This window comes from Monodelphis domestica, chromosome 2 (assembly GCF_027887165.1).
Source record: "Monodelphis domestica isolate mMonDom1 chromosome 2, mMonDom1.pri, whole genome shotgun sequence".
In the NCBI taxonomy this organism is placed as follows: Eukaryota; Metazoa; Chordata; class Mammalia; order Didelphimorphia; family Didelphidae; genus Monodelphis; species Monodelphis domestica.
In genome coordinates, this window is record NC_077228.1 from 135,915,787 (window position 1) to 135,943,720 (window position 27,934).

The 27,934-nt window shown below is 35.7% G+C and overlaps 1 protein-coding gene across 3 annotated transcripts in view; it reads left to right on the forward strand.

Annotated features, from left to right (window-relative positions):
* The window catches only part of DNAH14 (dynein axonemal heavy chain 14), a 433,094-nt gene that overhangs the window by 362,745 nt on the left and 42,415 nt on the right, over nucleotides 1-27,934 (forward strand). For 2 of the 3 annotated variants that reach the window (XM_056815999.1, XM_056816000.1), the window contains exons 71-78: nucleotides 2,915-3,339; nucleotides 3,416-3,602; nucleotides 10,306-10,506; nucleotides 12,513-12,598; nucleotides 14,457-14,613; nucleotides 19,825-20,035; nucleotides 21,390-21,489; nucleotides 23,824-24,051. In XM_056815999.1, coding sequence (XP_056671977.1) covers nucleotides 2,915-3,339; nucleotides 3,416-3,602; nucleotides 10,306-10,506; nucleotides 12,513-12,598; nucleotides 14,457-14,613; nucleotides 19,825-20,035; nucleotides 21,390-21,489; nucleotides 23,824-24,051 — 1,595 coding nt within the window. Of the gene's footprint in view, nucleotides 1-2,914; nucleotides 3,340-3,415; nucleotides 3,603-10,305; nucleotides 10,507-12,512; nucleotides 12,599-14,456; nucleotides 14,614-19,824; nucleotides 20,036-21,389; nucleotides 21,490-23,823; nucleotides 24,052-27,934 lie in introns of those variants that run through there. The other variant, XR_008916229.1, reaches the window with a different exon arrangement.

Here is a 27,934-nt window from a genome sequence, read left to right on the forward strand (position 1 = left end):
ATCCTTTGGCACTGATTGGAAACAAAAATAAAACAACACCAATGTCCTTAATTTTTCCCCATTATTTCATAATATTTATGGTCATTTCCTAATTCTTAAATTCCCTCCTATGATCAAGGAACTCAAAGAAATAACACACTTTTTGATCCCTATCAACTATAAAATCCTCTGCACCTCCATATTCATTCAATATTTTAAAAATATTTTACCTTGATGTAATTCTTTCCTGTATTCAACTCATACATCAAAGACCTAAATTAAATCTATTTTCTAGGAATGTCTGGTAGACCTTGATTTATTTATCTTTTTTTGGAAGAAGCTATGCTCAGTTTTGCTAGATAGGCAATTTTTGATTGGGAGAGAAAGAATTCAAGGCATGGGGAGAGCCAGTGAAAACACACAGTTTGGAATTCTAGGACATAGGACCAACAAAATGGAGCACTAGTCACTTTCTCCAAACTTCAGTACCTTTCAAACCTCTTGGAAATATGAATCATTGACAAGAGATAATGTAAATTCAATTGTCTCCATGTCTTAATACACCAAGAACCCCAAAGAGATAAAATCTGATGAACTAAAAGTAAAGAAAGGTAATACCTAACTCCTAATGAGCTCACCCAGGACCTCCTCCCTCATCAGTTCCCATGCTTTGGCAGGGCTGCATAAGCCAATCCATAGATTCAACATGGAATTCAACTATTCCACTGCTCTTATTTTCATAAATTTGGCTCTATTCTCCATGTTTGGGAAGTGAGATCTTTATCAAAGAAACTAGTTGCAAATTCTTTCCAGGTTTCCTACTTTACTTTTTGGTTACAGTGGGGGTCTTTTGTTTGCAGAAGCTTTTTAATTTATGTATAATCAAAATTATCTTTTTTACCTCTATGGATCTGGCTCTTGTTTCATCATGAACTCTTATTCATAAATCTGGCAGACAATTTCTTCCATGTTCTTCTAATTTGCTTGATATCATCCTTTATATCTAAATCATGTATCCATTTTGAGCTTGTCTTGGTATATGGTGTGAAAGTTGGTTTATGCCCATTTTCTGTGACTACAACAAAGTAAACAGAAAAAAATACTACAAAAAAGCACAAATGAAGATTGTAGAACTATAATGTGCATACATGGCTACAAAGAAAAGAGATAAGAAGATATTCCCTCCCTAAACTTTTTTAAAGGTAGAAAGTCTATGAGTATGATACATTACACGTTTTCCTGCTTTTTTTGTTGTGTTGATCAGATCTACTAATTTTTTCCTTTTTCCTGGACCAGGGGCTAGAAGTCTGCAAAAAATATTATTTTTATAAAGGGTGTCTTTCTTAGAAGAGGAGAAATATTGGGGGGAATTATGATTATATTAAAAAATATGTCAATATAAACTTTTTTTAATGAATATAGCAGAATTACAAAAAACAAGTATAGCTCCAGGGAGTATATGAGAAGATATTTTCCTTCCCTCTTTTCAAATTTACAAATACAGTGATCCCTCACCTATCAGGGGAATTACGTTTCAGAAACCCCCACAGTAAATGAAAATCCACAAAATAGGGGCATTATATATATTTTAATATATATATATATATATAAGCTTTTCCACACTTATTAACGTTTCCCACACTCTTATAAACACTTCATATGTTCAAACACCTTCTGAACATAAAGGCACAGTGTAGAAGAGCAAACAGACTGATGCCACAGTCACTGAGCCAATCAACACCCAAGATACAGAACACAGCACTGTGGTAGCCAATAGGGTGCCGTATACAATCTCATGTTGGCAAACTTGCACAAGTGGGAGTGACTTACTGCATTTTCACTGTATAAAGTGGTATTCATCCTCAAAATCCTGTGATATAGTGAAAACTCTATGATGCAGAATTAAATATATATTTTTAAAACACATGATACAGTGAAGCCATGATAAGTGAACCGTGATATAGCGAGGGACAACTGTATCTTTTAAAAATCAATCAATTATTGATTTATTTAGAAGGTTTTTTTCCATGGTTACATGATTCATATTCTTTCCACTCCCCTCTTCCTTCCCTCCTCCTGGAGCTGATGAGCAATTCCACAGGGTTATACTTGTATCATTGTTCAAACCCTATTTCCATGTTAGTCATATTTGTAGTAGAATGATCTTTTAACACCAAAACCCCAATCATATCTCCATCAATCATGTGTTTTTCTTCTACATTTCTACTCCCACAGTTCTTTCTCTGGATGTGGATAATGTTCTTTCTCCTAAGTCCCTCTGGATTGTCCTGGATCATTGCATTGCTGTTAGTAGAGAAGTTCATCACATTCGATTGTGCCATAATGTATAAATCTCTGTATACTATGTTCTCCTGGTTCTGCTCCTTTCTCTCTGCATCAATTCCGGGAGGTCTTTACAGTTCAGGTGGAATTCCTCCAGATCTTTATTCCTTTCAGCACAATAGTATTCCATAACCATCAGATACCACAATTTGTTCAGCCATTCCCCAATCAATAGACACTCCCCTTCTTTTCCAATTTATTGCCATCACAAAGAGCACGTATATCTTTAGATTTTTTCAATGTATCAATCAGTTTTGCTGAGTTTTTCTCTTTTTCTTTTTTCTTTTTCACTAAAATACTATTTGTTATATGGGTAACTTGTCATATGGGGAGAAGTCAAAAGATACTTGGAGAAATATAAGTGATATCAAAATGAAAGGTATGAACAAAAATGTAATTTTTAAAAATAATACAAAAAATCCTACATGAAAACAGAATGAGAAAAAGGCCTAATTTTATATAATTTTATCTAAATGTTTTACCTAATTTTAAATTTCTAATTTAAATTAAATTTTTAAAAATTTAAAAATTTTCTTTAAATTTTTTTTAATTTACCTAATTTTATCTAAATTAGCCTTTTGCTTTCCTTTAGGTTGTATATTAGATGATGATTCCATTATAGAAAACTTAAAAAAATCCAAAGTTACATCCATGGAAGTTAAAGAACGCATCCAGGCAGCAGAAAAAACTGAAATGGAATTTCAAAGCACCCGCCAAAACTATCTTCCCATCGCAACTCGTGGTGCTTTGCTCTATTTTTTAGTAGCAGATCTGGCACAGCTCAACTATATGTACCAATTTTCTCTGGACTGGTTCAGGGAGATGTTTGTGACATCTTTAAGTTTCAGTAATAGGACTGATGAAGACGATCAGTTTACTTTGACTTCAAGAAGAGCAGAAATGTTTCAGAAACTACATAAGTACCAAGATAAAAAGCCTGATCCTCAAACGGACCGAGAACGCTTTGACAATTATATTGAGGATTTAGTCGACGTATTGACACAAAGCATTTATAAGGTAAGACTCTGTGTACAGGATTTTTCAGATGTCTTTTGCTGGCTCTGTTGGACCTACAGTTGTCTTTTCCCACCAGGTTGTTTCTTCAGCACTATTTGTGAAAAACAAACTTTGCTTCTCCTTTCGACTTTGCACCTCAATCCTGCAAAATGATTGTAATGAAACTCAAATGCAAAATAGTACAGAATGTTTGCGGGAGGAAGAATGGAACATCTTCTTGTACTCTAGCATACTGATAAATATTGAAGAGAAATCAAGTGAAGGTAAATAAAAAAGCCTTCATAAAGTTGTACAGAAGGGATCTGAATCAATTTCTTAAAAAAGGAAGAGTTTGTAATGAATGACCTTTAAATTCCCTTTAAAAATTGGTCTATGCGGGGTAGCTGGGTGACTCAGTGTACTGAAAGTCAGGCCCTGGGATGGGAGGTCCTGGGTCCAAATCTGGCCTCTGACACTTCCTAGCTGTATGACCCTGGGCAAGTTACTCCTTGCTGCTCTTCGGCCTTAGAACCAATACCCAGTATTGATTCTAAGACTGAAGGTAAGGGTTTATTCTTTTAAAAATTAAAAAAAAAATTGGTCTATACCTAGTTTCTGCCATACTGTTTTCCAGTTTTCCCAGAAGTATTTGTTAAAAAGTGAGTTCAGAAACGTGACTATAGCACTAAGTTTAAACTATGAACTTCCTTAGGCAAGGCTAGACCAAGTCTGATCCATGGCACCAAACTTAGTACCTTGCATATAACAGGGAGTCAATGCACAATTTTAAATGAATAATTTTTAAATGACTACTATGATTAAGGTTATTTCATGTTAGCATACTAACATGGATTGGCCTGGAGACCATGAGAAGTCAAATCTATCTATCCTTCATAACTTTTCCTCCTTTTTTTAAAAAAACACTTACCTTCTCTCTTAGAACAGATGCTAAGTTTTGGTTCGAAGGCAGAAGAGTAGTAAGAGCTAGACAATTGGAGTGAAGTGGCATCCAGGGTTGCACAGCTAGGAAATGTCTCAGGTCACATTTGAACTTTGGGTCTTCCTGACTCCAGATTCATTCTCTTCACTAAGCCACCTACTGCCCCTACAGTTTACTGACCAGCTCAGATCTTTCCCTTTTGTTATCTTTTCTTGAGATTTAAGTCTTTCTCTTCCCCATCTGCCTTCTGTAAAATTCCATTATATCCATCCTGCCTACGTAACCAAATCCAGTATTATGTAACTTAAGACTACTGCTCAGAGGGGCTCACTATTTTTTGCACACTATGGATCTATGTTGTAATCATAATAAACCAGTTTTTAAAAGCATTTCTACATGTTAATAGTTTCTGGTTGGCAGGAGTATCTATCAATTCATCCTTGAACAATTTCTCTAACAATGGAAATTTCTCTAACAATGGATTCTTATCACCCTCAGTCACTTTTTAATCACTCCATAACTATCAGTATAAAGAGGCAAAGAGATCTTATGAGATTGAGTCATTATTTTCTTTTTCTTTAATTTATAACTTGCTAAGGCCAAAGAATTCATTGCCTAGTGGCCAGATTGGTGATGAACCTCTTCATTCATAGTTAGATTGGCACTCAGACAACAAGTGATCTGTTTCTAGAACTAGAGATATGCTAGAGCTGGCTCTTATCAGCTCTGAGAAGTGATTGTTCAGTTCTCAGTCTGAGCATTTACCCCTAAGAAATTGACATACACTATAAAGCAGGACTTGTTTATTATCTTTTATTGTTTTAGATGTATGGAATTGATGGATAAAATGTTAATAATGCAGCTTAGACTTGTGGCCTCTATATGTTTTCCCCAGTAAAGCTAGTTATTAAACATTTGCCAGTACACACCTGCCTGAAACCCATATTCAAACTTTTCCAGCATGGTAGAACCTTACGGAGCTTGCAGTAGAAAATAGATCAGTTGATTGGCATAAGTAAAGAATAAAAGATTCTCATATTCAGTTGATTGCCTTAAAATGCAAAAAAAAAATAAAACTAGAGAAAAAACTTAACCTAGAATATTGTTGGGTAGATCTAATAATATTATAATAATAGCTACCATTTATATAGCACCAACTCTGTGCTGAACACTTTATAAAAGTTTTCCCATTTGATACTCACAACAACCTTGGAAGGCAATTGCTATTATTATTCTCATTTTGCTTATTAAAAAAACTGAGGCAAACAGAAATTAAGTGGCTTGCCTAGGGTCATAAATCTAGTAAGTATTTGAGTTCAGGTCTCAACTCAAATCTTCTTGCTTCCAAGACAAATCAGTGTTCTATACACTAGTGGCTCAGTTGTAGTTTCATTTGTATCTAACTCTTTGTGCCCATATTTGGGGTTTTCTTGGTAAAGATACTAGAGTGGCTTGCCATTTCTTTCTCCATGATGAAGAAACCAAGGTAAATAAGATTAAATGACTTGACCAAGTTCACACAGTTTGTTAAGTGTCTGATGTCAAATTTGAACTCAGGTCTTTCTGACTCCAGGGCTGACCCTCTATCCACCTTGTCACTTAGCTGCCTTTCTATAAACTAGAGTACCACTTACCTGCCTCTCTATCCTCTGTGTTTCCTCCATGGAGGATCTATGAAAAAACATGAACAAGAATCACACAGAAAAGAAAGCTTGTTTTAAGATGGATTCCAGTCTACTGTGATGGAAGAAATACTTAAATTAGATGAATCCCTGATCCTTCAAAAGACACACTCAAGGAATAGCTTAAAGTTGCTCTCTCTCAACACTAGATGGCAGTTGCTTATTGGTAAGGCATGATGCTGAATGATTCGGAAAAAGAAGACCATACGGCAGTGAGTGGCTGAAATTAGCAAATAGATGAAAATAATAAATGAAGAGAAAAAAAGGAGCCCAAGGTTATGTATAGATTTTAGGGAGTTGGATGAATTCATAAATGAAACAGAAGGCATCCTCAAATCAGATGATTACTTCCTCATATTCTTTATTATTATCCATGGGAAGCTCTCAGAGATAGGAATCTAACTGGATTAGGCAACTGAGATCAGTTGTCAGCAATGAACACCAACCCCAGAACTCTGGATCTCTTGGACCAATTTCTCCAAACATATTCTGCCTTTGTCAAAAGGATAAATAGGAAACATACATAGGACTGCCAGAGAACAGCAATACTTTATAAAGATAAAATAAAAATTAATTTCAAATTAATTGTGATGAAATTACTGAAATCATCATAGCACCAAGAAAGAGTGAAGAAGGTTATTAATAATTTAATTCCATTTTCAATTCTTTAAATATTTCTTAGGCTCTTACTCTGTGTACTCTACTAAGTGTTAGGGATACAAAGAAGGAAAAGAAAGACAGTCTCTGGCCTCACGGAGGTTATACTCTAATGGAGAAAGACAACATATAAAAGGAAACTAAACCTAAGGAGAGAGATCCATTAGAGGGAACCCAGCATACCATGAAGTTGTGGAGTCAAAACTAAGCAGAATAGTTGATTTTTTTTTTATTTTATTTGGTCAATTTCAAACATTATTCCTTGGTTACAAAAATCATTTTTTATTGACCAAATAAAAATTTTAAAAAACTAAGCAGAGTTGTTGATAAGAAATGGAGGATTACGGAGAAAGTTCTGAGCCCTCTCTGTAGAAAAGCTCTGGCAGGAGTTTATTGCTCCAGCTCTAATCTGAGAGGAAAGGCAGCTGAGAAGATGAGTATCAAAAACCTAATCAGTCTGAATGGTGATAAGATTTCAGGTGTCCAGCTTAGAGGCATGAAGTTCCAACAAGTCAAAAGCAGAGCCATGGAAGGCAAAAGAAGAGGCAATACTAATTTAGCATGTGGGGATGTAAATTCCTCTTCTCAAAAAAAAGTTATGAAAACCTTTTACAAAATGCAATTAAAGTAGTTGTATGACTTTCTCTTGTTCCAATTTTGAGACTACTAAAGCCTCAGGGCTCTATCACTCTACACATATGTCACGTAGGACAATGTTGCCCACACACTTTGTTCTACATCCCCAACAGCCGTTTTACTTAGGTTATTTCTGACAATCAGTAGCGGTCAGGAGAATCACCTGATGTTCCTTTTCAGCTTAGGAACTAATTCACCCCTCCATTCCCCCTTCCATATCAGGTTCAGCATCTGCACTGCTTTTTCTTTTACTACAAGAAGTTTTCAGAATTAACAGGTAGATGTCCTTTGAAACAAAAGCAATGTTTTATTCTGAAGAAAGAGATTTATTATTATATGTTTCATGTTGTAGCTGTCAATTCATTTATCTAGTAATAGAAAAAGAATTAACAGGACAGTAATAATCTGAAGTTAAATAAGATAAAAAATTTTAAAGGACCAGGACCAAAATCTCCTCAAACCCAAAGGAGATAGTATCAGGTGCTTAAGTAAACAGGTGTCAAAGCATACTTGAATTTTATTGGACAGAATGGAACAATGTGAAGATTTTCTTCCTAAATCCCCAAAATTATATCTACATATTGTAAAATTGAGATTTGAACTCTGGACTTCAATCCCCACAAGCCCTTGCTCCACTTCCCCAAAATGCTTTGTAATCTCACAGGAATTCTCAGGTGGGCCTAGATCAAAAAGGGATTTAACCTGATTACAAAGGCTTTTGAGTCTCTTTTTGGACTTCCGTTTGGAGCAGATGTGGCTCTTTCCATAATGTAGGTGAGGTCTTGTCTAGACCTCTGGCCTAGGCACGTTTTCCTTATCCTGTATTTTCTTTAATCCTTAATCCTTAATAAACCTCTAAAAAATAGAATACTCCTTGCAGAGAGAAACTAATTTCTACCTGCCTTAGTCTCCCCTAAATTTTAATCATTACAATATGGAACCATTAAAATTTTCTCTGTCTTCATTATACTACCCTTCTAGAATTCTAATTTTATATATTGTTGGTTATTATAATATGTTGGTCCTGAAGTTAGGAAATCTTATGTTCGATTTTATCCTCAGATATTTACTAACTGTGTGACCCTGGGCAGGTCATTTAGGCTTTGTATGCCTCAGTTGAGATATTATATATAAATTATATAAAACATATATAATATACACATATATTACTTTGCAAATCTTACAATGCTTTATAAATGCTGTTATTAGAGCTATTCTTTTATCCATATTACCTAAAGATATTCATTGTTGCTGTGAAAACACAACTTTAACATTAACAGCAATACAGGAGATAATTCCAATTCCATGGAAACATTGTTATTATTTGAAGTTTTATTCCTGCCCAGATCAAATTTGAATGATAAAAGCTCAAAATAGGAAGAAACCAGAAACTTATTATTTTTTAGAATGGCAGTATGGATTCCTCTCTCAGCAACTACCCAGAAACAGAGTTTCTTATCTGGGAAAAGTATATTGGGTGAGAAGTAAGAGAGGGAAGGGAAGTATTACCCTCTCCACAAACAAAACACAAGTTCCTTAGCAATGGAAGTGTTTCAAGCTAGAGTGTGAACTTGGTAGGCACTGCACTTGGTCTCCTACAATTCCATCACATTTCCACAACTTCCCCCTCTCCCCGCCTAGCCCCTCCTTATCTCTAGAATCTATAATTCATATGCCTGTCATTTTCTTTTTTTCTTTTTAAATTTTTAAAAATTTATTTAGCTAATTAAATTAGAATATTTTCCCTTAGTTACACAATTCATTTTCTCTCCGTCCTCTTTTCCATCCCCCCTCCCATAGCCAACAAGAAATTCCACTGGGTTTTACATGTTCATGGTTCAAAACTTATTTCCCTATTATTAATATTTGCAATAGAGTGATCATTTAAAGTCTACATACCCAATCATATACCCATTGAACCAGGTGATCAATCACATATTTTTCTTCTGAGTTTCTACTCCCACAGTTCTTTCTCTGAATGTGGATAGTGTTTTTTCTCATAAGTCCCTGAAAATTGTCCTGGATCATTGCATTGTTTCTAATAGAAAAGTCTATTACATTCAATTATGCCACAGTGTATCCTCGTGTAAAATGTTCTTCTGGTTCTGCTCCTTTCTTTCTGCATCACTTCCTGGAGGTTGTTCCAGTTCACTTGGAATTCCTCCAGTTCATTATTCCTTTTGGCACAATAATATTCCACCACCATCAGATACCACAGTTTGTTCAGCCATTCCCCAATTGATGGATGCCCCCTCATTTTCCAGTTTTTGGCCACTACAAAGAGTGCCCAACAGCCATTTTCTGACTGGTTGAACTTTTCATTCTTTGCCAAATGAGGAATTTTCTATTGTGCTGGAAGATGTACATAGAACTTATGAACTGAATGGTGGTTAGATTGAGTTAGCTATTATAGGTGCCTTTCATTATCAAGATTCTGAAATTCTTTGTAAGATAGGATTTTGTTATAATGTACTACATTATTGAAAAGTAAAATTATTTAAGGCAAATTATGGGAGGCATACATATCTAATTTCCTTAAGTAGTTTTAAATATGGCACTGTTCTTCTACAGTAGCTATGTGAAATTAAATTTTATTTTATTAAATCCCTCCACAAAAGCCTTCCTCCAGTGACTTACCATGACATGATAGTGAGCCTAGGTAAAGGCTTTGTCCACTAAGCTAAGCACAAATTGTAGTAGGTTTTTGCTTTGTTTGGTTTGTAGAAAATCTTTGAGTAGGCAACGGTGATAGAATGAATATTTTGTCATGCAAGGATAAACCTAGCTAAATTCAGAAAGGTTTATCAACAAGAACATTAATCACCCAGTAAGTGATGAATTGTTGTGGCCATGACAACTCAAAGACCCTAAACTATGTAGATGGGACACAGTATACATAAAGGGAATGAATACTCACACCAATAAATTAATTGATAGACCCATCGAAGTAGTCATCTGATTCATAGAGTCAACCATATGGATCAGATCAATTTTGTTCGTTCTTTTTGCCTTGGGGGAAATAATTAAAAAACAAAAGATGTAATAAGATGTATGTTTCCTTTACATTTGTAGCTTTCATTGAATTCAGAAAATCCAAGCATCTTTTCTGGCTTTCTGAATCCCGGTGGAAAGAGTGTGAATTGGTCAGCCATCACGTGAAACCATTTTCTCTTTTATGTCAATCTCTTTTATCAAATAAACATCAATGGAATTATTTTATGGATGTTATCGGTACATATGAACATTTGAGCATACCTTATACATCACAAGAAGGTAAGAAATTCTCTTTTTCAAGTTAAATAAATCTAATGTATAAGTTAATAGGCTCAAGTTATGAACTGTGACTGGTTGACATCTTGAACCATGGGGAAAAAAGAGGATAGCTTTAGTCACCATTTGGTCATTTGGTCATTAATAATGATACAGATGAACCACTTAACCTTCTCATGCCTTAGTTTCCTCATCCATGAAATGAGACTATACTAGATGGCTTCTGAGGTTCCTGTTCATTCTAAATCTATGATTCTTTTATCATAGTTATACCTTGCTTTATGTAGAATTATATATAAAGGGGTCATTAATATATTGGGGTCATTAATCTGCTAATCAGGCCTCAGCAAATTTTTTCAGTAAATATTCTAGGAAGATAGTAATTATTATTACACAATTTAAATGGGATTTGAAATTTGGAAATTTCTTTATACATATAATCAAGATTTTGCTGGAACTGTAGGTCCAGCTTGGAAAATGTATCATCTGCCAATTTGTGTGGTATTGGAGATTTTGCTTCTCATTTTAACTTTTTGACAGAATAGCAAGTGTATAAAGCAGCTTATAATTCAAACATTAGTTATCATCTATTTGAGTTTGCTACACTTTAAATTTTCCATATAAAACTGCCATTTTCCCATAACTAAGTTAAATTTATTATCAGAAGTTAATTTCCAAATTCATCCAATATTCAGTTCTAGTATTTAATGATGGTTGTTCTCCTTGAGAAAAATTTCAACCCATCTTTGAGTTTTAAAAAATTATAATAAAACTTCCCTCCTGCCCCTTCTTTTCTTATTTTGACATGATGGGTATTCATTTGTAATAAGAAATAAAATTAAATTAAAAGTTACAGTACAGAAATACATATGGCACCCAAAACACTGCTGAATTTTATAGTTGTCATTGCAATTTGTAGTGCTGCTCAACTCTGCTCTTTTAGCATGAAAGCAGCAAAAATGCAGTATGTGAATGAGTGGATGTGACTGTGTTCCAATAAAACTTCATTTTGAAATGTGAAAGCCATATCTGCTTGCAAGGCCATACAAAAACAGAAAGCAGGTCAAATTTGGGCCATGGGCCATAGTTTGCCAAGCCCTACCTGGGCAGGAGTCAGATTGTAGTGAACAAAGACAACTCCAACAATCCAACTGAAGAGAGCTCAGTTTCACCCAGTCAAATGAGGGACATTTTGAAGAACGATCACAGAGGAGCAGATTAATAACTGCTAAATAACTCATAGTCTCAGAAAGGTGCCTGGAGCCCTTAGTGGTAACAATTTGTTATGGTTTTCGGGTTTTGAGCTCAAATCTTCCTGGATCCAATGTGCTCTGCTAGCTACTTCTCATAAACCTTACAGCATTATAGAAATTAGTTTTCAGTTTATTATAAGAATTTCCTCAACATCCTAGTATAATAATAATTTTTTCCCTGAGAGACTTCCCCCTTTCCACAGTATGTAGAAATAGTTTAGCAACTGATTATAATAACTGTTTTATATAATAGCTTTATCATTCCATATCAGCAGGGATTGAACAAAGCATGTCAATCATTCTCCAAACCCTCAAACAAGGAAGAGTTTATGACAGATAGGAATAGGAAATGACTACAGAATAAATAGAAACATAAGCTAAAGCTTAATTTTAATGTTTCTAAATTTTTTTAATTGTGTGACGAGAGCAACTGGAAAGCACAGTGGATAGAGTGCCAGGCCCAGAGTCAGAAGGACCTAAGTTCAAAACTGCTCTCGTACACATCCTCGCTGTGTGACCCTGGGCAAGTCACTTAGTCCCGAGTGCCTAACCCTTATTACTCCTGTGTCTTAGAACTGATGCTGAGACAAAAGGTAAGGGCTTAAAATTAATTAATTGGATTTCATTTAATTTAATTTATTTAATTTAATTTAATTTAATCATATGGCAGGAATTTTTGAAAGAACTTAAAGTTTTAGGATGTCTTATCTTAATGATTTAAATGATTGGTTCATTCATCTCGGTTTTCTCTTCTAGATCTTAATCCAGAAAATGACTCAGAAGACCAGCCTCCTATAATCTTTCCCTGGGAGGATCTCACTTCATTTCAAAGACTTATATTGGTAATATATTTGATAGGAAAAAGAAGATTCTTTCATCTTTTAGGCACTGGACTTCCAACTCTGAATTCTTCAAAATCAACATCTTTGTAAGGCATCCTTAGATTTTGGTCAATACCAGCAGTTATCTCCTTCTTATAAAGTCCTTCCAAGGGTTTTTTTTTTCCCCACCATAGTCCATGATACTTTTAAGTTGAATAGGAAAGGGAATAGTTGAATAGGAAATACGAAAGTTGAATAGGAAACTAGATCTCCTCTCCGTCATCTCCTCCAGCTCTCCTTCTAGAGTATTATGGTAGTAGATCCTGTATGTATGTATTCTGTAATCTTTTCCTACCAGGAAAGAGCTCAGTCTCTTACCTTGAGATAATCTAGGGAACATTTCTTAGTCCTTTCTTTCTCATCTGTCAGAAACCTTGCTTCCACAGTGCCTTTCAAATCATTTAACACTTCTAATATCACCTTCTTCTCAAGCAACTTAAACAAAGACATTTGTTTTCGTGGAACCCTTCTTAGGTAAGTTAGAAATTTGTTTTCTATAGGGCTTGAGGTAAAGGGGAAAAAAGAACTTAAGTGCCTTATTTTATCTCTCTCTAATGAGGAGATGACCCAATGAAGAAAAAGGAGAGCAATTAGGAGAAATGAGACAGGCAGCATTGAGCAAGGAAGAGAGAGCTGGCCTCAGAGCCCATAAAACCTGGCTTTAAGAATCAACTCTGACATATAACTCCCTGGCAAGTCACTTAATCTCTGAGGGTCCTAGGCAACTAACTATCTGAAGCTATAAAATACAGAGAAGGCACACACTGCTCTGGTGGAGAGAGTTTCCTATGCCAGTAATATCACAAATCCCTTTTCTGAAAAGATTCTATAATTTTCTTCTAGTGAGGAAAAGATGTGCAATGGTGTTTGTTGGCCAATAGGTAGAGCTATGTTAAATGATTTAGACCATGAGAAGGATCCAGTCTGGTAGGTTCCACCATACTGGTCTTTACAACAGACTATAGTCACTACCACCATCACTCAGTGTCAGAGATATGACTTAGATTGGTTAGAACCTTTCAGGGCTTACATGGCCCCCCGGCACATTCTTAGAAACCTCAAAGTCACACCACAAGAAAGTAACAGAGTTGGATAGTGGAGAAAAAAATTTTTTTCTAATACTGTGGAAATTGCATATTTTACTCTTACAAGCTAGTATTGTTGTCTAAAACCTACTTTTTTTATTGTTTAGTATTCAAACTGAATTTTCAACCATTTGCGTGAACCTGAGTTCAAAGGTAGCTTCAGATACTTAGCAGCCATGTGACCTTGAGCAAGTCACTTGATTTCTGTTTGTTTCCGTTTTATCGACTTTAAAAAGAGGATTAGAATAGGACCTACTTCCCTGGGTTGTTGTGTGGATCAAATGAGATATTTGTACAGCATTTAGCACAGTGTCTAACATATGGTATGTTATAATTATTGTTATTGTTATCATCAGTAAAGCACATACTGCTAGCTTCAAGGATGCAGGTGCGGACAAAAAGGCAGCCAGCAAAAATGCTGGTGGACTTGCCACATGAGCTTTTTACAGCCAGAGCAGGGTCCTAGACTAAAAAAGGAACAAAACTCTGAAGAGCCACAGGCATGTCTCCCATTTGTCAGGAATAGTAGCAATTAGTTCCTGTAGAGTTCTCATACCAAGGTAGTTTTGTCACTAGTGAAATATTATTGAAAAATAAGGAGAATATTAGTTTAGAAAGACAAATGAGAGCTAACTCTGACTTACTTCAAGCACGATCCCATTGCATTTTTATTTGAGGAGACATCCTATAGATAATGTTTGCATTTTATCCACTTTTTCCAATTTTTCTTTCAGATAAAAATCCTTAAGTCAGAATCTTTAAATGAATCAGTGAGAAAATTTGTTACTGAAAAATTGGGACGTAATTATCTTCCTACTGCTGGTGTTAATATAAAAGAAGTATACAGCGAATCTAATTGCAAAATTCCCCTGATATTCATCCATTCTCATGGTGAGTTTTTATAAGTATATTGGTGATTAATATTTAAGATTCTCATTCTCCCCAGTAGTAGAGGACTATAAGCATGTATCACAAAACCCAGAGTACTTAAAAAAAAAAATTGGTGACATGAGGAACAAGATTAGTATTGCCTTTATCAAAGGTATTAATTCTGGCAATATACATTTGTAGACAAATATGTAACTCATCATCTGATAAAGAAGAACAGTTGGAATAACACTAGTTTATGAATCATGAAATTTCAGGTTAGAGTCCCCATTCTGACCCTACAAAATCATATGTCTGAGCAAATCAGTTCATCTCTTGAAGCCTCAGTTTCCTCATAACTGAAATGAGGTTGGACAATATGTTCTCTAAAGACCCTAAAAGCACAAAAGTCTGTGAATCTATGGATTCTAGGGTCCCTCCTGTGTAATTGGAAATTCATTTCTATTTTTAGACTCCTCACTCCTTCTTTTCCTCATAAATCTCTCTGCAGTGTTTGGCACTGTTGACCACTCTCTTCTTTCCCTGCTACATCTCCTCCTTCAACTCTCTATGACATACCTTCCTTCTTGTTCTTTTTCTGTCTGATTGATTATCCCTCCTGGCTATTCTTTAAGGAATCATTATCCTTCTCCTCAGACTTCTTCCCTTCTCACTCTAAAATCTCTTCCTTAATGATTGCATTCATTTTCACGCGTTCAATTATGACCTCTGTGGAGCTGAATCCCTAATCTATTTACTCACACCCCCTTTCTCTTCTAAGATTCAGTCTTGTATCTTCAATTGCCTGCAATGACACCTCTGACTCAATATGACTGAGCTCATCATCTGCTCAAAATATGTCCATCCTCACAACTTCCCTCTTTCTGTTGATGGCAACACCATCTTCCAGTCACAGAGACTTGAATGTCATCTTCCATCATTTCCTTTCACCTATAGGCAGTTAGGTAGCACAGTGAATAGAATGTTCTCTTGGTCTGGAGACAGGAAGACTTTAGTTCAAATCCAACTCCAGACAGATTGGCTGTGTGACCCTGGACAAGTCACTGAATTTCTGCATACCTCAATGTTCTCGACTGTAAAATGGGGATAATAATAGAACTTACCTCCCAGAGTTATTTTTTTGTTTGGTTTGTTGGTTGATTTTTCACTCCCAGGATTATTGTGATGATCAAATGAGAAATTCAGAGAGCTCTTAGTACCCTACAACCTAATAGGCTCTATATAAATGCTAGCTGTTCTTATTAATATTTTCCTATAGATTTTATTTATACAATGTGTTTCATATCCATCCCTTTCCTTCTGCTCACTCTCAGTCACCCATGTTTTCATCTTCCACCTGGACTATTATAATAGCCTCTTACTTCTAGTCTTTCCCCACTCTAGTCTTCCCATAACTGCCAACATAACCTTTATAAGATACAGGTTTGACCACATCTCTCCCTTGTTCAAAAAATCATTTCCACTTTAAAACATTTATTAATCATCTATGTGCAAGGTACTAGGCTAGGTCCTATGGATTCAAAGACAAAAATCCTGACCACAAGGAACTACATATTGTAAGGAATTAAATTAAGGGTTTGACTAAATATGTGAGAAATTCCAAAATAATGTGGTGGTCACCAATTCAAAAATATTATAGCCCAAGTAAAAATGACTTTTAGTACCTTTTATTTACAAAGAGGTGGAAGGAGTGAACATAACAAAGTACAAAAAGAGGGTAGAGAAGATGTCTAGCCTATCACACTAAATATTGCTCCAATGCTCAGCCCAGCAGGGCTTGTTAACCCTCAACCAGAGGACCCAGAGTTCCACCCATGTGGCCTCCTCCAAGAAGGGAAGGCCTCTCCATAACTAATCTCTCTCCAGACACCAGGAAAGGAAGGCCAACTACTCCCTCACTCAAGAGGCAGTCCAAGTCCCAAGTTACCTTCAAAAGAAAGATCAACAATCGAAGATGCCTACCAAAGACCACAACCTCCCAAAGACTATCCTCAGAAGACTGCTTTCAGAAGACTCTCTCCAGCTGAAGAAGTTCAGGGCTTTTATAATGACTTTTTGTCCCTTCCCCTCTTCACAGGGGTCAATCACAGCTTCCAAAGTACCTCGCACTGCCCAGGGGGGCAGTGTTTGTGGGATCCACTTCTCACCTCTGAAGGTGTCAACCTTTTATCATAGGCTTCTGAAGGTATCAACTTTTTATCATAGTATTCACAAGTTTCTGACTGAGTTATCACCCACTTTAGCAAATTACTTGCCTGAACACTCTTACTTAGTGTTAAGTAGGGGTGCTTTGAGTTCTGGAATTATCACTCCTTTTAGCAAGTGACTTGTGAATTCTCTTCTTCAAGTAAGTGACTTGTGAATTCTCTTACTTGATAGCGGACAAAGTGTTAACTCAAAATAGACAAAGAGAATAAAGAATTCCCTTTCACAATATACATTAAAACAACACATACACTGAAAATTTCAATGGCTCCTGATTTCCTCTAGAATAAAATGCAAACTCTTTTGCCTGACCTTTAAGGACTTTACATCAGTGTAACTCCAAAATGCACCTCCAGCTTTTCTTCAGTCTTTATCTCGTCTATCTGGCCTCTGTAATCTTGAAAGCTGTCACTTACACTTGGAATACCTCCACTCACTTCCATGAAGCCTTCCCCAATGCCACTAAAATGAAAATGTTCACATCCTCCTCAAATTTGCCTATAGCACTTTAAGCACTCCTTATCCACACACCCACACACACCACACTCTAAGCTCTTTGAGGGCAAGTATTGTATTTTTTTTTAATCTTTGGGTCCTTGGTGCCTCCCACTAGCATATAAGGATGGGGAAAGGCCTATACCTTATTTCATTAATATAGGGAACTCTTAAATGAGAAAACTTCATCTGCCAATATAAGTGATCACCTGGGACATTTGACAAGTTGTTCAGGGCCATATACTGGCATATTTAAAGATCTTTAACAAATGTGTGTTAAGTTAGATTACTAGTTTCTCCTCTGTTTCTTTACTAACTTCTCTTCTCCAATTTCCTATTCCCTTCTGGGTTTCCCCACTCATCTAAAGTGCAACTTGTCAAAAATATCCCCCACCACCCCCAGTCCACCTTAACTTTTCTGTATCTATTCATGGGGACCACAATTAGCCATACTAGAAATCTCAAGATCATCTTGGCTCTTCGTTCGGAGTCCATTTCCAATATGGTGGCAAGTCCCTTCCATTCTTCCTTCATGATATCTCTTGCATCTATTCATTCCTTTCCTTTATCACTATTTCTACCACTGGTAAGCCTTTTTAAATCTTAGTTGGATTATTAAATCAGTTCACTAACAAGGTATGAAATAGCATATAAATGTCAATTGCTATGATTATTAGTCATCTTTGTAGACACACAAAAATTCTAATTGAGTTAAAATGTGAGACAAATGGAAGATGACATAAATATGACTATCTTAACTTAAAATATGAATGGAGCAGCTGGGAGTTAGAGCAGCTAGAGCTCCTGACCTAGAGTCAGGGAGATCTGAATTCAAATACAGCATCAGGCACTTACTAGCTACATGCTCTTAGGTGAGTTATGTCATTCCTATTTGCCTCAGTTCTTCATCTGTAAACTAGGAACACACTGGAGAAAGAAATGATAAACCACCCTAATATCTTTGCCAAGAAAACCCCATATGCTTTTATCCACAAGGTCACAAAGAGCCAGATAGAACTGAACTTCAACAAAATAATACCAAATTGAATAAGAAAACAAAATCCTACAAACTATTACTTATAAGAAATATACCTATAAAGCAAAGACATAACAGAATAAAAATGAAGGGCTAAAATAAAATTTACTGTGGATCACATAAAATTTTTAAAATCAAAAGTTGCAATCACACATCAGACGCCCCCCAAAAAAAATCACAACAAAAGAAGAGATAAACTACTTACCCTCATAGAAACCATAGACAAACAGACCAATATCAATATTAAATATATCTGTTCCATCTAAAACTAAATTCATAATAAAAGAGGAAAAATTAACTGGCATTAAAAACATCAGAGTAATACAAATAGCAAGAAACTTTAACGTCCCTCTCTCAGTTATATACGATTTTTTTATCCCTTACTTTCTGTATTCTAGGCAAACTGGCTTAAGTGACTTACCCAGAGTCACACAGCTAGAAAGTATCTGAGACCAGATTTGAACCCAGGTTCTGACTCCAGGCCCAACACTCTATCCACTATGCTACCTGGCTATCTCTCTTTTATACAAATGTAACAGAAAAGATAAACATGAGAGAAAATAGAGAATTGGCCAAATTGCTAGATAAATTATGACAATATCTTCTAAATGGGACTGGTAAAGAATGTATTTTGGGGCAATTAGGTGACTCAGGAGATTGAGAGCCAGACCTAGATATAGGAGATCCTGGGTTCAAATCTAGACTCACATACTTCCCAGCTCTATGAACCTAGCTAGGCAAGCCACTTAACCCCTATTGCCTAGCCCTTACCACTCTTCTGCCTTGGAACCAATACATAGTGTTGATTCTAAGATGGGAGGTAAGGGTTTTTTTTTAAGAATATAAGTATTTCTCAGCATCATATGAAACTTTGACAAAAACTGGCCATGTTTTAGGGCATCATGATATTGAAATTAAAAGTAAAATGACAGAAATAGTAGTCAGATCCTTCACAATCCATTACACAATAAATGGCTCAATGAAAGAGAGAGCAAGCCAGGCTCAAATGAAGATTTAACAATGAAAGTCTAAATAATATGTGAGTCAAAGAACAAATCTTAGAAATAAATTATAATCATGTGGACAAAAATGAATCATGAAACAACATACCAAAGTTTCTGGGATACAGCTAATGCAAATCTTTAGGAAGAAAAAAATTACAGCTGTAAAATATAAATATTAACAAAACAGAAAAGGAGAGTATTGATGAGCATAATATACATTTTTAAAATAGCCAACAAATAAACAAATCTAAAGTAAGCATTAAAGAGAAAAATCATAAAAATTGGAGAACAAATTTAAAAATCTGGAAATCAAATGGACTAGTAATGATAAAGAAGACTAAAAGTATCTTTGTATCTCCAATACTCAGAATAGAGAATAATACCTTATAAGCACATAATGTAAGACTTTCATTGAATCGAGTTTAATTTAATTTAATTAATTAGACTAAATTAATACTAAATATTTTTCTACAGGAATGGACCCAACTACTCTCCTGATGAGATTTGCACAGGAGATTAGAGGAAGTACAGATCATATAAACATGATTTCTTTGGGACGTGGCCAGGCTGCTAAAGCAGAAGAAATTATATACAAGGCAAAACTAATGAAGGGCCAGTGGGTCTTCCTTCAGAACTGCCATCTTGCTGCATCTTTTATGCCAAGACTTTGTGCAATTGTAGATTTGTGAGTGCTTTTAAAATTCGTTTATCTAGTACAAAAAATTAAATTCATTGTTTAAAAAAGTGAAATGTAAATCTGTTTTAGTGATCAAAGTATGTTAGTGATTCTAAGGAGAAAAAAAGGTAAAAATATTTTGCAATAGAATGACTAAGTTATCCTTGAATAATAAAAAGTGATTGCTGTGAGAGTGATACATCTTCCTATTTTTATTGTATGTATCACTGGGATACTACAGGTCGTTTCGATTTTTTTACTTATTTAAAGTTTACTCAGATGAAAGTCTCATCGGTAGTAATTTAAAACATAGATCACAAAGTATTCAAGTCAACCACAAGATAATGCAAGGTTTTATGTTGGAAAAAGAGCATGAATTGCATTGTTTGTCTGCCCTCCAATATTCCCAAGTGCCTCTGTAGCTACTAAAATTATTTCCTGTATTTATTCTTCAAACTTTAGCACCTCGTACCATTGTTGGTATTTTTATGCCCTATCCTAAAAACCTACTCTTTACTCTCCAGTTCCATCCACTCTCTCAAACATAGAATTCAAGGAAAATTTCCAAAATTTCATTCTTTGTAACCTACACTAGCATAACTGAAATTTAGATGATTGGTCTTTAATTGAAGAACAATCAATGTCTGGGATTAATAACATATTGTTTGGCAGATTTATGTTTATAAAAAATGTAGGACCTCTTTATGCTAATTTATGTGCTTGGAAATTGAGGACCTCTTCCACCACAATCAAACCATATCACCCATGAGAACTAAGGGACCTGGAAATTTCTCTATGTCTAAATGTCCTTCATCTCTTCCATCTGTCCATTGCCCCTCCTTAGTCATGTACATCCCAACCCCAACACTCACCCATATACATACTTGGTTTAATGGTATCATTCTATCAATTGAAAAATAGTGTTGATCACACAGAAAGGAATTTAAGTAGCTAGATAAAATATCAGATATATCCATCAGACAGCACTCTACTGAGCTACCAACTAGACCGCGTTATTTATTCTTTTTTTTCTTATTTATTCTAATGTACATAGTTGAATGATAATCCTTTCCTAAAAAGTAGCAGCCTCATTATCCCCTACAAGAGAAGGCTGCACTGCTCAGGCTCTCCTTCCTATCTGTTCTGGATTACCAATCACAGGAAATTCACTAGCGAAAAATAATGCAAAGAAAAAGAAACTCCAAGTTCTTAAAATTTGGGAAGACATAGAATAAAAGCAAGTAACTGTTAGTCAAATAAGACTTTAAATATAAAAATGATGCCTAACACAACTATGCTGTGAAACCTTTCCTTTCATTTTGTTTTTCATATTAATAATATTTACAAACTAATTATTTTGCAGATTTGATCATGGTTCAAAACTAGACAACGATTTTAGATTATGGTTAAGCTCAAAACCAGACACTTCCTTCCCCTTAGCCATTCTGCAAAAGAGTTTGAAGGTAAGAACTCTGGGGTTGTTGCAGAAGACAGAGGGAGATTCACATTATGAGGAATTTCTGATGAAAACTCCCTCATCATTCTTTCAATACAGACCAGAAAATAGCCTGTAACTTGTAGTCTTAAGAAGTTGCCAAAGACACAAGAAAGTAGCCAGGGTTATATAGCTAATTTGTGTCAGAGGCAAGATTTGAACTTAGATTTCTATTGGGATTCCAAGGCCAGTCCTCTGATGCTAAGATGCTTCTCAGATATTAAAAATAACCCATTTAAATATTGACAAGAGCCCAGTGTGAATGCTAAAGATTTTTAGTTCATAACTCTAAGTCAAGATAGAGGGAGGGTTTGGCGCTGTCCGTCATTTAGCAAGTAGGCGATGGAGCTTTGATTTTACTAAGAGCCATGGGAAAAAAGAAATGAATGAAATGAACAATTTGAATACTGGCCCCGAGGCATTTACAATTTAAATTTCTTATATTTCACATGACTAAGGCATACTCTGAATTATTATTATTCAGTGATTTTTCAGATATGACCAACTCTTCCTGATCCCATTTCAGGTTTTTTTTTGGTTGGTTTTTTTTTGCCAAAGATACTGGAGGAATTTAAAATTTCTTTCTCCTGCTCATTTTACAAATGAGGAACCCAAGACAAGTGGAGTTAAGAGACTTGCCCAGGGTCATACAGCTAGTAAGTGTCTGAGAAGAAGGAAGAAGAGTTTTTCTGACTCCTGACCTAGAACTCTATCTACTGCACTACCTAAGATGGCCCACTCTGAATTATTAAGAACTGAATATTCAGTTTGGACAGGATTTCTGCCCTTGCTTTTGCTACTTGCCTTGGCATTTATGCAATTAATTAACTCATGAACACACCTGAGGATGACTGAAGAAAAGAACATTATTTAGTGCCTTTAGTATATAGAATGCGGCGCTGAGTTGTGAAAAATTAAAATTTATATAAGGGTCCAAGGCAGGAACAGGTTGGTAAATGTTTATTTAATAGAAGGAAAAGGTATATAAGCCACACTTTTAAATTTCATTTGCATTATTAGCATTTTCTCCATCACTTTCTTAAGTCTAGACAATCCACAAGGCAATAAATCAAGGCCTGATTAGTAGTATTTGCTAATTGGCCAATTGGGAATATTCAACCTGAAAATTTAACAAAGATCTCAGGAGCCAGTTCAAGCTATCTCCAGCATAGCCCTGGCCCTAACTGCATGTAGCTGACAATTTAATAGTAGCAAACAAGGAGAAATTATTTTAATATTTGTTTACAGAGCTTATGAAATATTCATTAAAAGACAGAGTTGAAAGTATTGAATAAAAAAGCCATAATTTAGACTTTTCAATGGATTTCATTTATCTTTTTTTTATATCTACCCCCCTTTTCATGATTTTCACCTTGGCTATGTCTAGAAAATGCTAAAAGATTTAGTTTGTGTAGCTAAAGAATCCAGTGAAACAAACATCTGATCTTTTCAATGAAAGAATCCACCAAACTACTGACTAAAATTGACCAATGATACATCTGGCTATCATCAAAAGAAGTGAGAATTTAGTGTTTGCTTTAAACTTTGGCAAAAATGAAAAAATCCTTGGGGGTAAAAAAAAAAAAGTAGAGAAGCATAGAGGAAATTAAATTGGGAGGGAATGGTTGTGGTCCTCGACAGACCCAGAAGGAGTTCATTTAATTCAGCTTTTCTGGAAATTGAGGACTTCTCCCACTATACTCAAGAATTAGGGCATCTAGCAGCTGCTCTCAGCCCAACTATCTGTCATCTTTCTCAGTCTCTTCTTCTTCTGGCATCCCAAAGCCTTTCTTCAAGGGCCTTTTCCTCCAGAGACAGAATTTGGATCCTGGTGTATCATTTTTGAAACCAAAATAACTCTTTCCTCTACCCTCTTAGCAACTCTACCCCTCTTTCAGACAATAAGAGTTGAGCCAATCCTCAGGAAATGTATATATGTGTATGATGTGTGTACACTATGTGTATATATATATATATGTATATGCATAAACATTTCATAGGTGTATGTCTATTTGTGTATATATGAATACATAAACCAAGATTTTGATCTGTCACTACATCCTATAAATTCCATTCAAAACATCTATATTAAGTTACCGTGTGCCTGAAAGTATGCTAGATGATGCTATGGAGATCAAAAATAATATAGTCCCTGCCCTCTAGGGGCTGGAAGGAAACTGGCTACTACTCACTTCTTAGTAAGTTAAATCTTTGTTGTACCAAAAATAAGTACATAAACTTTAGATCTAGAGGCATGAAAATGCTACTCTCATATACTGCTTTTATTTATCATTCTTTAAAGATAACAGTAGAATCTCCCCAGAGTGTGAAGGCAAATCTCCTTCAGTCATTTGGGTATCATGGCAGTGGAGAGATAACAGAAGTGATCTTTGGTAATGATCAGTGTGGACCATCGTGGAAAAAACTTTTATTCAGCCTCTCTTTCTTCAATGCTGTAGTCAATGAAAGAAAAAAGTATGGAACATTAGGCTGGAATATTCCTTATGAATTTAGTACATCAGACTTGGAGGTGAGTATTGTTTGGTAAGTTTTTTAAAAATAAGATCCTAATCCTTCCTTGATACCAAAATCAATCTATCCAGGCACCATACAATTATTGTTGTTAATGAGTTGTTTCAATCATATCCTACTTTTCATGGCCTCATTTGGGATTTTCCCTGGCAAAGATACTGGAATAGTTTGCCATTTTCTTCTCCAGCTCATTTTACAGATGAAGACACTGAGGCAAACCGGATAAAATGATTTTTTTTTGGTAATGGTAAAATACCAGATTTATATGGTAAGTGTCTGAGGGCAGATTTGAACTCAGATCTTCCTGACTCCAGAACCCAGCACTCTAATCCACTGTAGTCACCTGCCCATACAATTGAGAACACAAAACCAAAAAATGTTTTATTTCCCTAAACCATTTCTCTTCCAAAAGATTTTCACTGAATATGACATTGACTAGTAAATACTGAGTCTTCCAAAAATTATATTGTGGTTTTAAGCTTTAGTCAATGAATCAATAAATATTTCTTAAGTACATACTATATGATAAACACTGTGCTAAACATCAGAGATACAAAGAGTCAAAAGATCTACTGTCAAGGGGCTCACAGTCTGAATGGGGAAACAACAAGCAAACAAATATGTACAAACAAGCTATACTCAGGATAAATAGGGAATCGCTTAAAAAGAGAAGGTACTAGAATTAAGAGGGACTGGGAAGACTTCTTCTAGAATATAGGATTTTAGTTGGGAGTTAAAGGAAATCAGAAAGCAGAGTTGAGGAGGGAGAGCATTCCAGGCATCTTATTCTTGAAACAATGAAGAGGCTTGCGTTATTGGATCTGAAGACATTTCTGGGAATAAGATATTAAAATACCTAAAGGGGTAGGAGGGAATTAGATTATGAAGGGCTTTGAATGCCAAATAGAGGATTTTATATTTGATTTTAGAGGTGGGAGGGAGCCACTGGAGTTTATTGAGGGGAAGGAAGGCAGTATTGTCAAACCTTCATACTTAGGAAAATAACTTCAGTGATCGAATGGAGAATGGATTGAAGTATTGAGAGATTTGAGGCATGTAAAGCTACCAGAAAGCTATTTCAATAACACAGAGGTGAGGAGATGAGGGACTCTACCAGGGTAGTGGCAATGTCAGAAGAGAGAAGGAAGCCTATTTGAGAGATGTTGCAAAGGTGAAATCAGTAGACCTTGGCAAGATTGGATGGGGGGGGGGGGTAGAAAAATAGTAAGGGATCAAGAATGACACCAAGATGGTGAACTTGGGGGACTAGAAGTATGGCATTGCCCTCAATAGTAAGAAGGAAGTTATAAGGGGGTATACTTTAGGGTGAAAGGTAATGATTTCAGTTTTGAATATTTTTGACTACTAGACACTTGTTGGAGAGATGAGATTGGAAGTCAGCAGAGTTTGGGGCAGAATAGGTAAACTTGAGAACCTTCAGCACCAAGATGGTAATGAAGTCTATGGAAACTGATATTACCAAATAAAGTGAAATAGAGAGGGAAAAGAGAAGAGGGCTCAGGACAGACCCATGAAAGATAGCTATGGTTAGAGTGTGTGGTCTGGAAGAGGCTCCAGCAAATGAGACTGAGAATCTGAAGTCCAGTATGAAGAGAGCCAGGGGAGAGTAATGTTCTGAAAAACCTAAAGAGAAGAGAATATCAAGGGGAAAGAGAGTGATTAACTGTGTCAGAGGCTCCAGAAAGGTCATAGAACTCTTTGAGATTGAGAAAGGTCATTGCATTTAGCAATTAAGAAATCATTGATAACTTTGGAGAAAGCAGTTTCAATGGAATGATGAGATTAGGAGCCAGATTGTAAGAAGTTAAGTAGAGAGTGAGAGGAGAGATAGCAGAGAAACCTAGTATTGGTAACCTAGTATAGGTATTTGGCCACCAGAGCAGAAGAGATACAGCGTGATAGCAGTGATAGAAGGATTAAGTAAGGGTTCTTTTTCTGAGGATGGGAAAAACACAGGCATGTTTGTAGGTGGTAGAGAAGGAGCCATAGATAGTGAGATACTGACAGTAAATTAGACTGGGGATGACAAGAGAAGGCAATCAGTTGGAGAAGGCAGGATGGAACAAGATCTCTTGTGCGAGTAGAAGGGTTTGCTTTGGTGAAGAGTATGGCTACCTCTTCATGTGAAACATGTGAAGGAGGAGATAGTAGAAGTCATATGAGTGATGTGAGATGAGGAAGAAGAAGGGAGAAGGGAGAGTGCATGGCAAATGGACTCAATTTTGACAGTGAAATTTTAGGCAAGGTTCTCATCTGAGAGAGTTGAGGGAGGGAGGTTTGAAAAGATATAAAAGTCTGAAAAGAGCCACTTTGGAAAGTGGGATAGTGAGTTCATAAGAAGGACTTCCCAGCAGCAGTGAGGGTCCATTAATGTGTAACAAATCAGTAAGAAGTTGCATAATTTCCTTCACATTCAGCATGGTTCTAGGAGCAAAGATAGTAGATAGAAATGATCCAAGACTGTGGCTTGGCAGGGCATAATCCAAGATTTGATAAAGGAGTCAAGGACTCGAGACAGAGACAATGTAGAGTTGAACAGATTGACAAAGATGTCACGATGAGGGAAAGAGGAGAGTGTGGCTAATGCAGGGGACAAAACTGAGGAATGAAGAGATCAAAGGTCACACAAGTTAAAGAATAGTATTTAATAAAGGAAGGCAGAGGGAAAAGAAGAAAGCCAATAGATTATAGCCATATACAGAGGAGAAATAGATCATGAGAAATATATAGGATAAGGAGCTAAGTGTTTGAAGTTTTTGAGAGAGAATCAATATGTATATGAAAGTCCCCTGGGATAAAGGCACGAGTAGGCTAGGAGAAGAAAAGTGTGAACCAGATACTGAACTCCCTGATAATGGAAAGAGAGTGTTCTAGAGGTTTGTAGAATACAGCTACCAGGATTTTGTTTGGGCGTTATTTATAAATTATATGTCTTATTTACTTATAAATGTTCTACTGTACTAATAATTGTATACATTATAAATATTATACAGAAAATGAAAAGAAAGAGAAAGCTGAAATAATATTTTATTTATTAATAGTACCCAAAAAGCCTTTTTCTATTGGAAATGACATTTTTTAGTGAGAACAGGAAGAGGGTTTTTCATGTATAAGTCATGTAATTTGGTGACTGTTGGCTTAGATGATCCCCAAGGTACCTTCTATTGCTAACCTTCTGAGGTTCCCAATAATAAAATGTTTCAAATGTTTAAGTGTTACTGAATTGCCTTGGACCAATAGAGTAATTGGTCAAAATTGTCATGCATGATCTCTTTCCCTCTCTCTCCTCCCCCTCCTACCACATAGAGAATCTTCCTTTCCTTTTAAGGGTTTTCATTTCCAAGTTTTCAGTAACTTAGCCAATAAGTTTATAATAAGCTTTCAATAATTTAGCCAATTTATTTATCCACTTTAAAGGTAGCATGGTGTAGTGGAAAGAGAATTGACTTAAAGTTAGAAAATCTAGCTATCAGTTCATAACAACTTTGGGAGGTGTGTGTTATTATTATCCCCATTTTATTTTTGTTGGGAAATTGAGTCAATCATTGTTTAAGTTATTTGTTGTGGAGTTGCATAGCTAGTAAGTGTTTGAGTTCAAACTTAACTCATGTCCTCCTGACTCTACCAATACTCTATCCCCTATGTCTAATACTTTGAGAAAACAATTATTTAAAAGTTCAATCTGAGGAAAAAAAAGAATACCTTCTTGACTTAATTGAAATGTTTGAGGGTTATTTAAAGTGCTAACCCCCTCTGTTAATATGAGTTCTATGGATTGGCTAAAGTGATGATACTCTAGTTTTTTATTGGAGTGGTTTGGTGTGAGGTTGGGATTTTTTTTCTGGTGGGAGGAAGACATA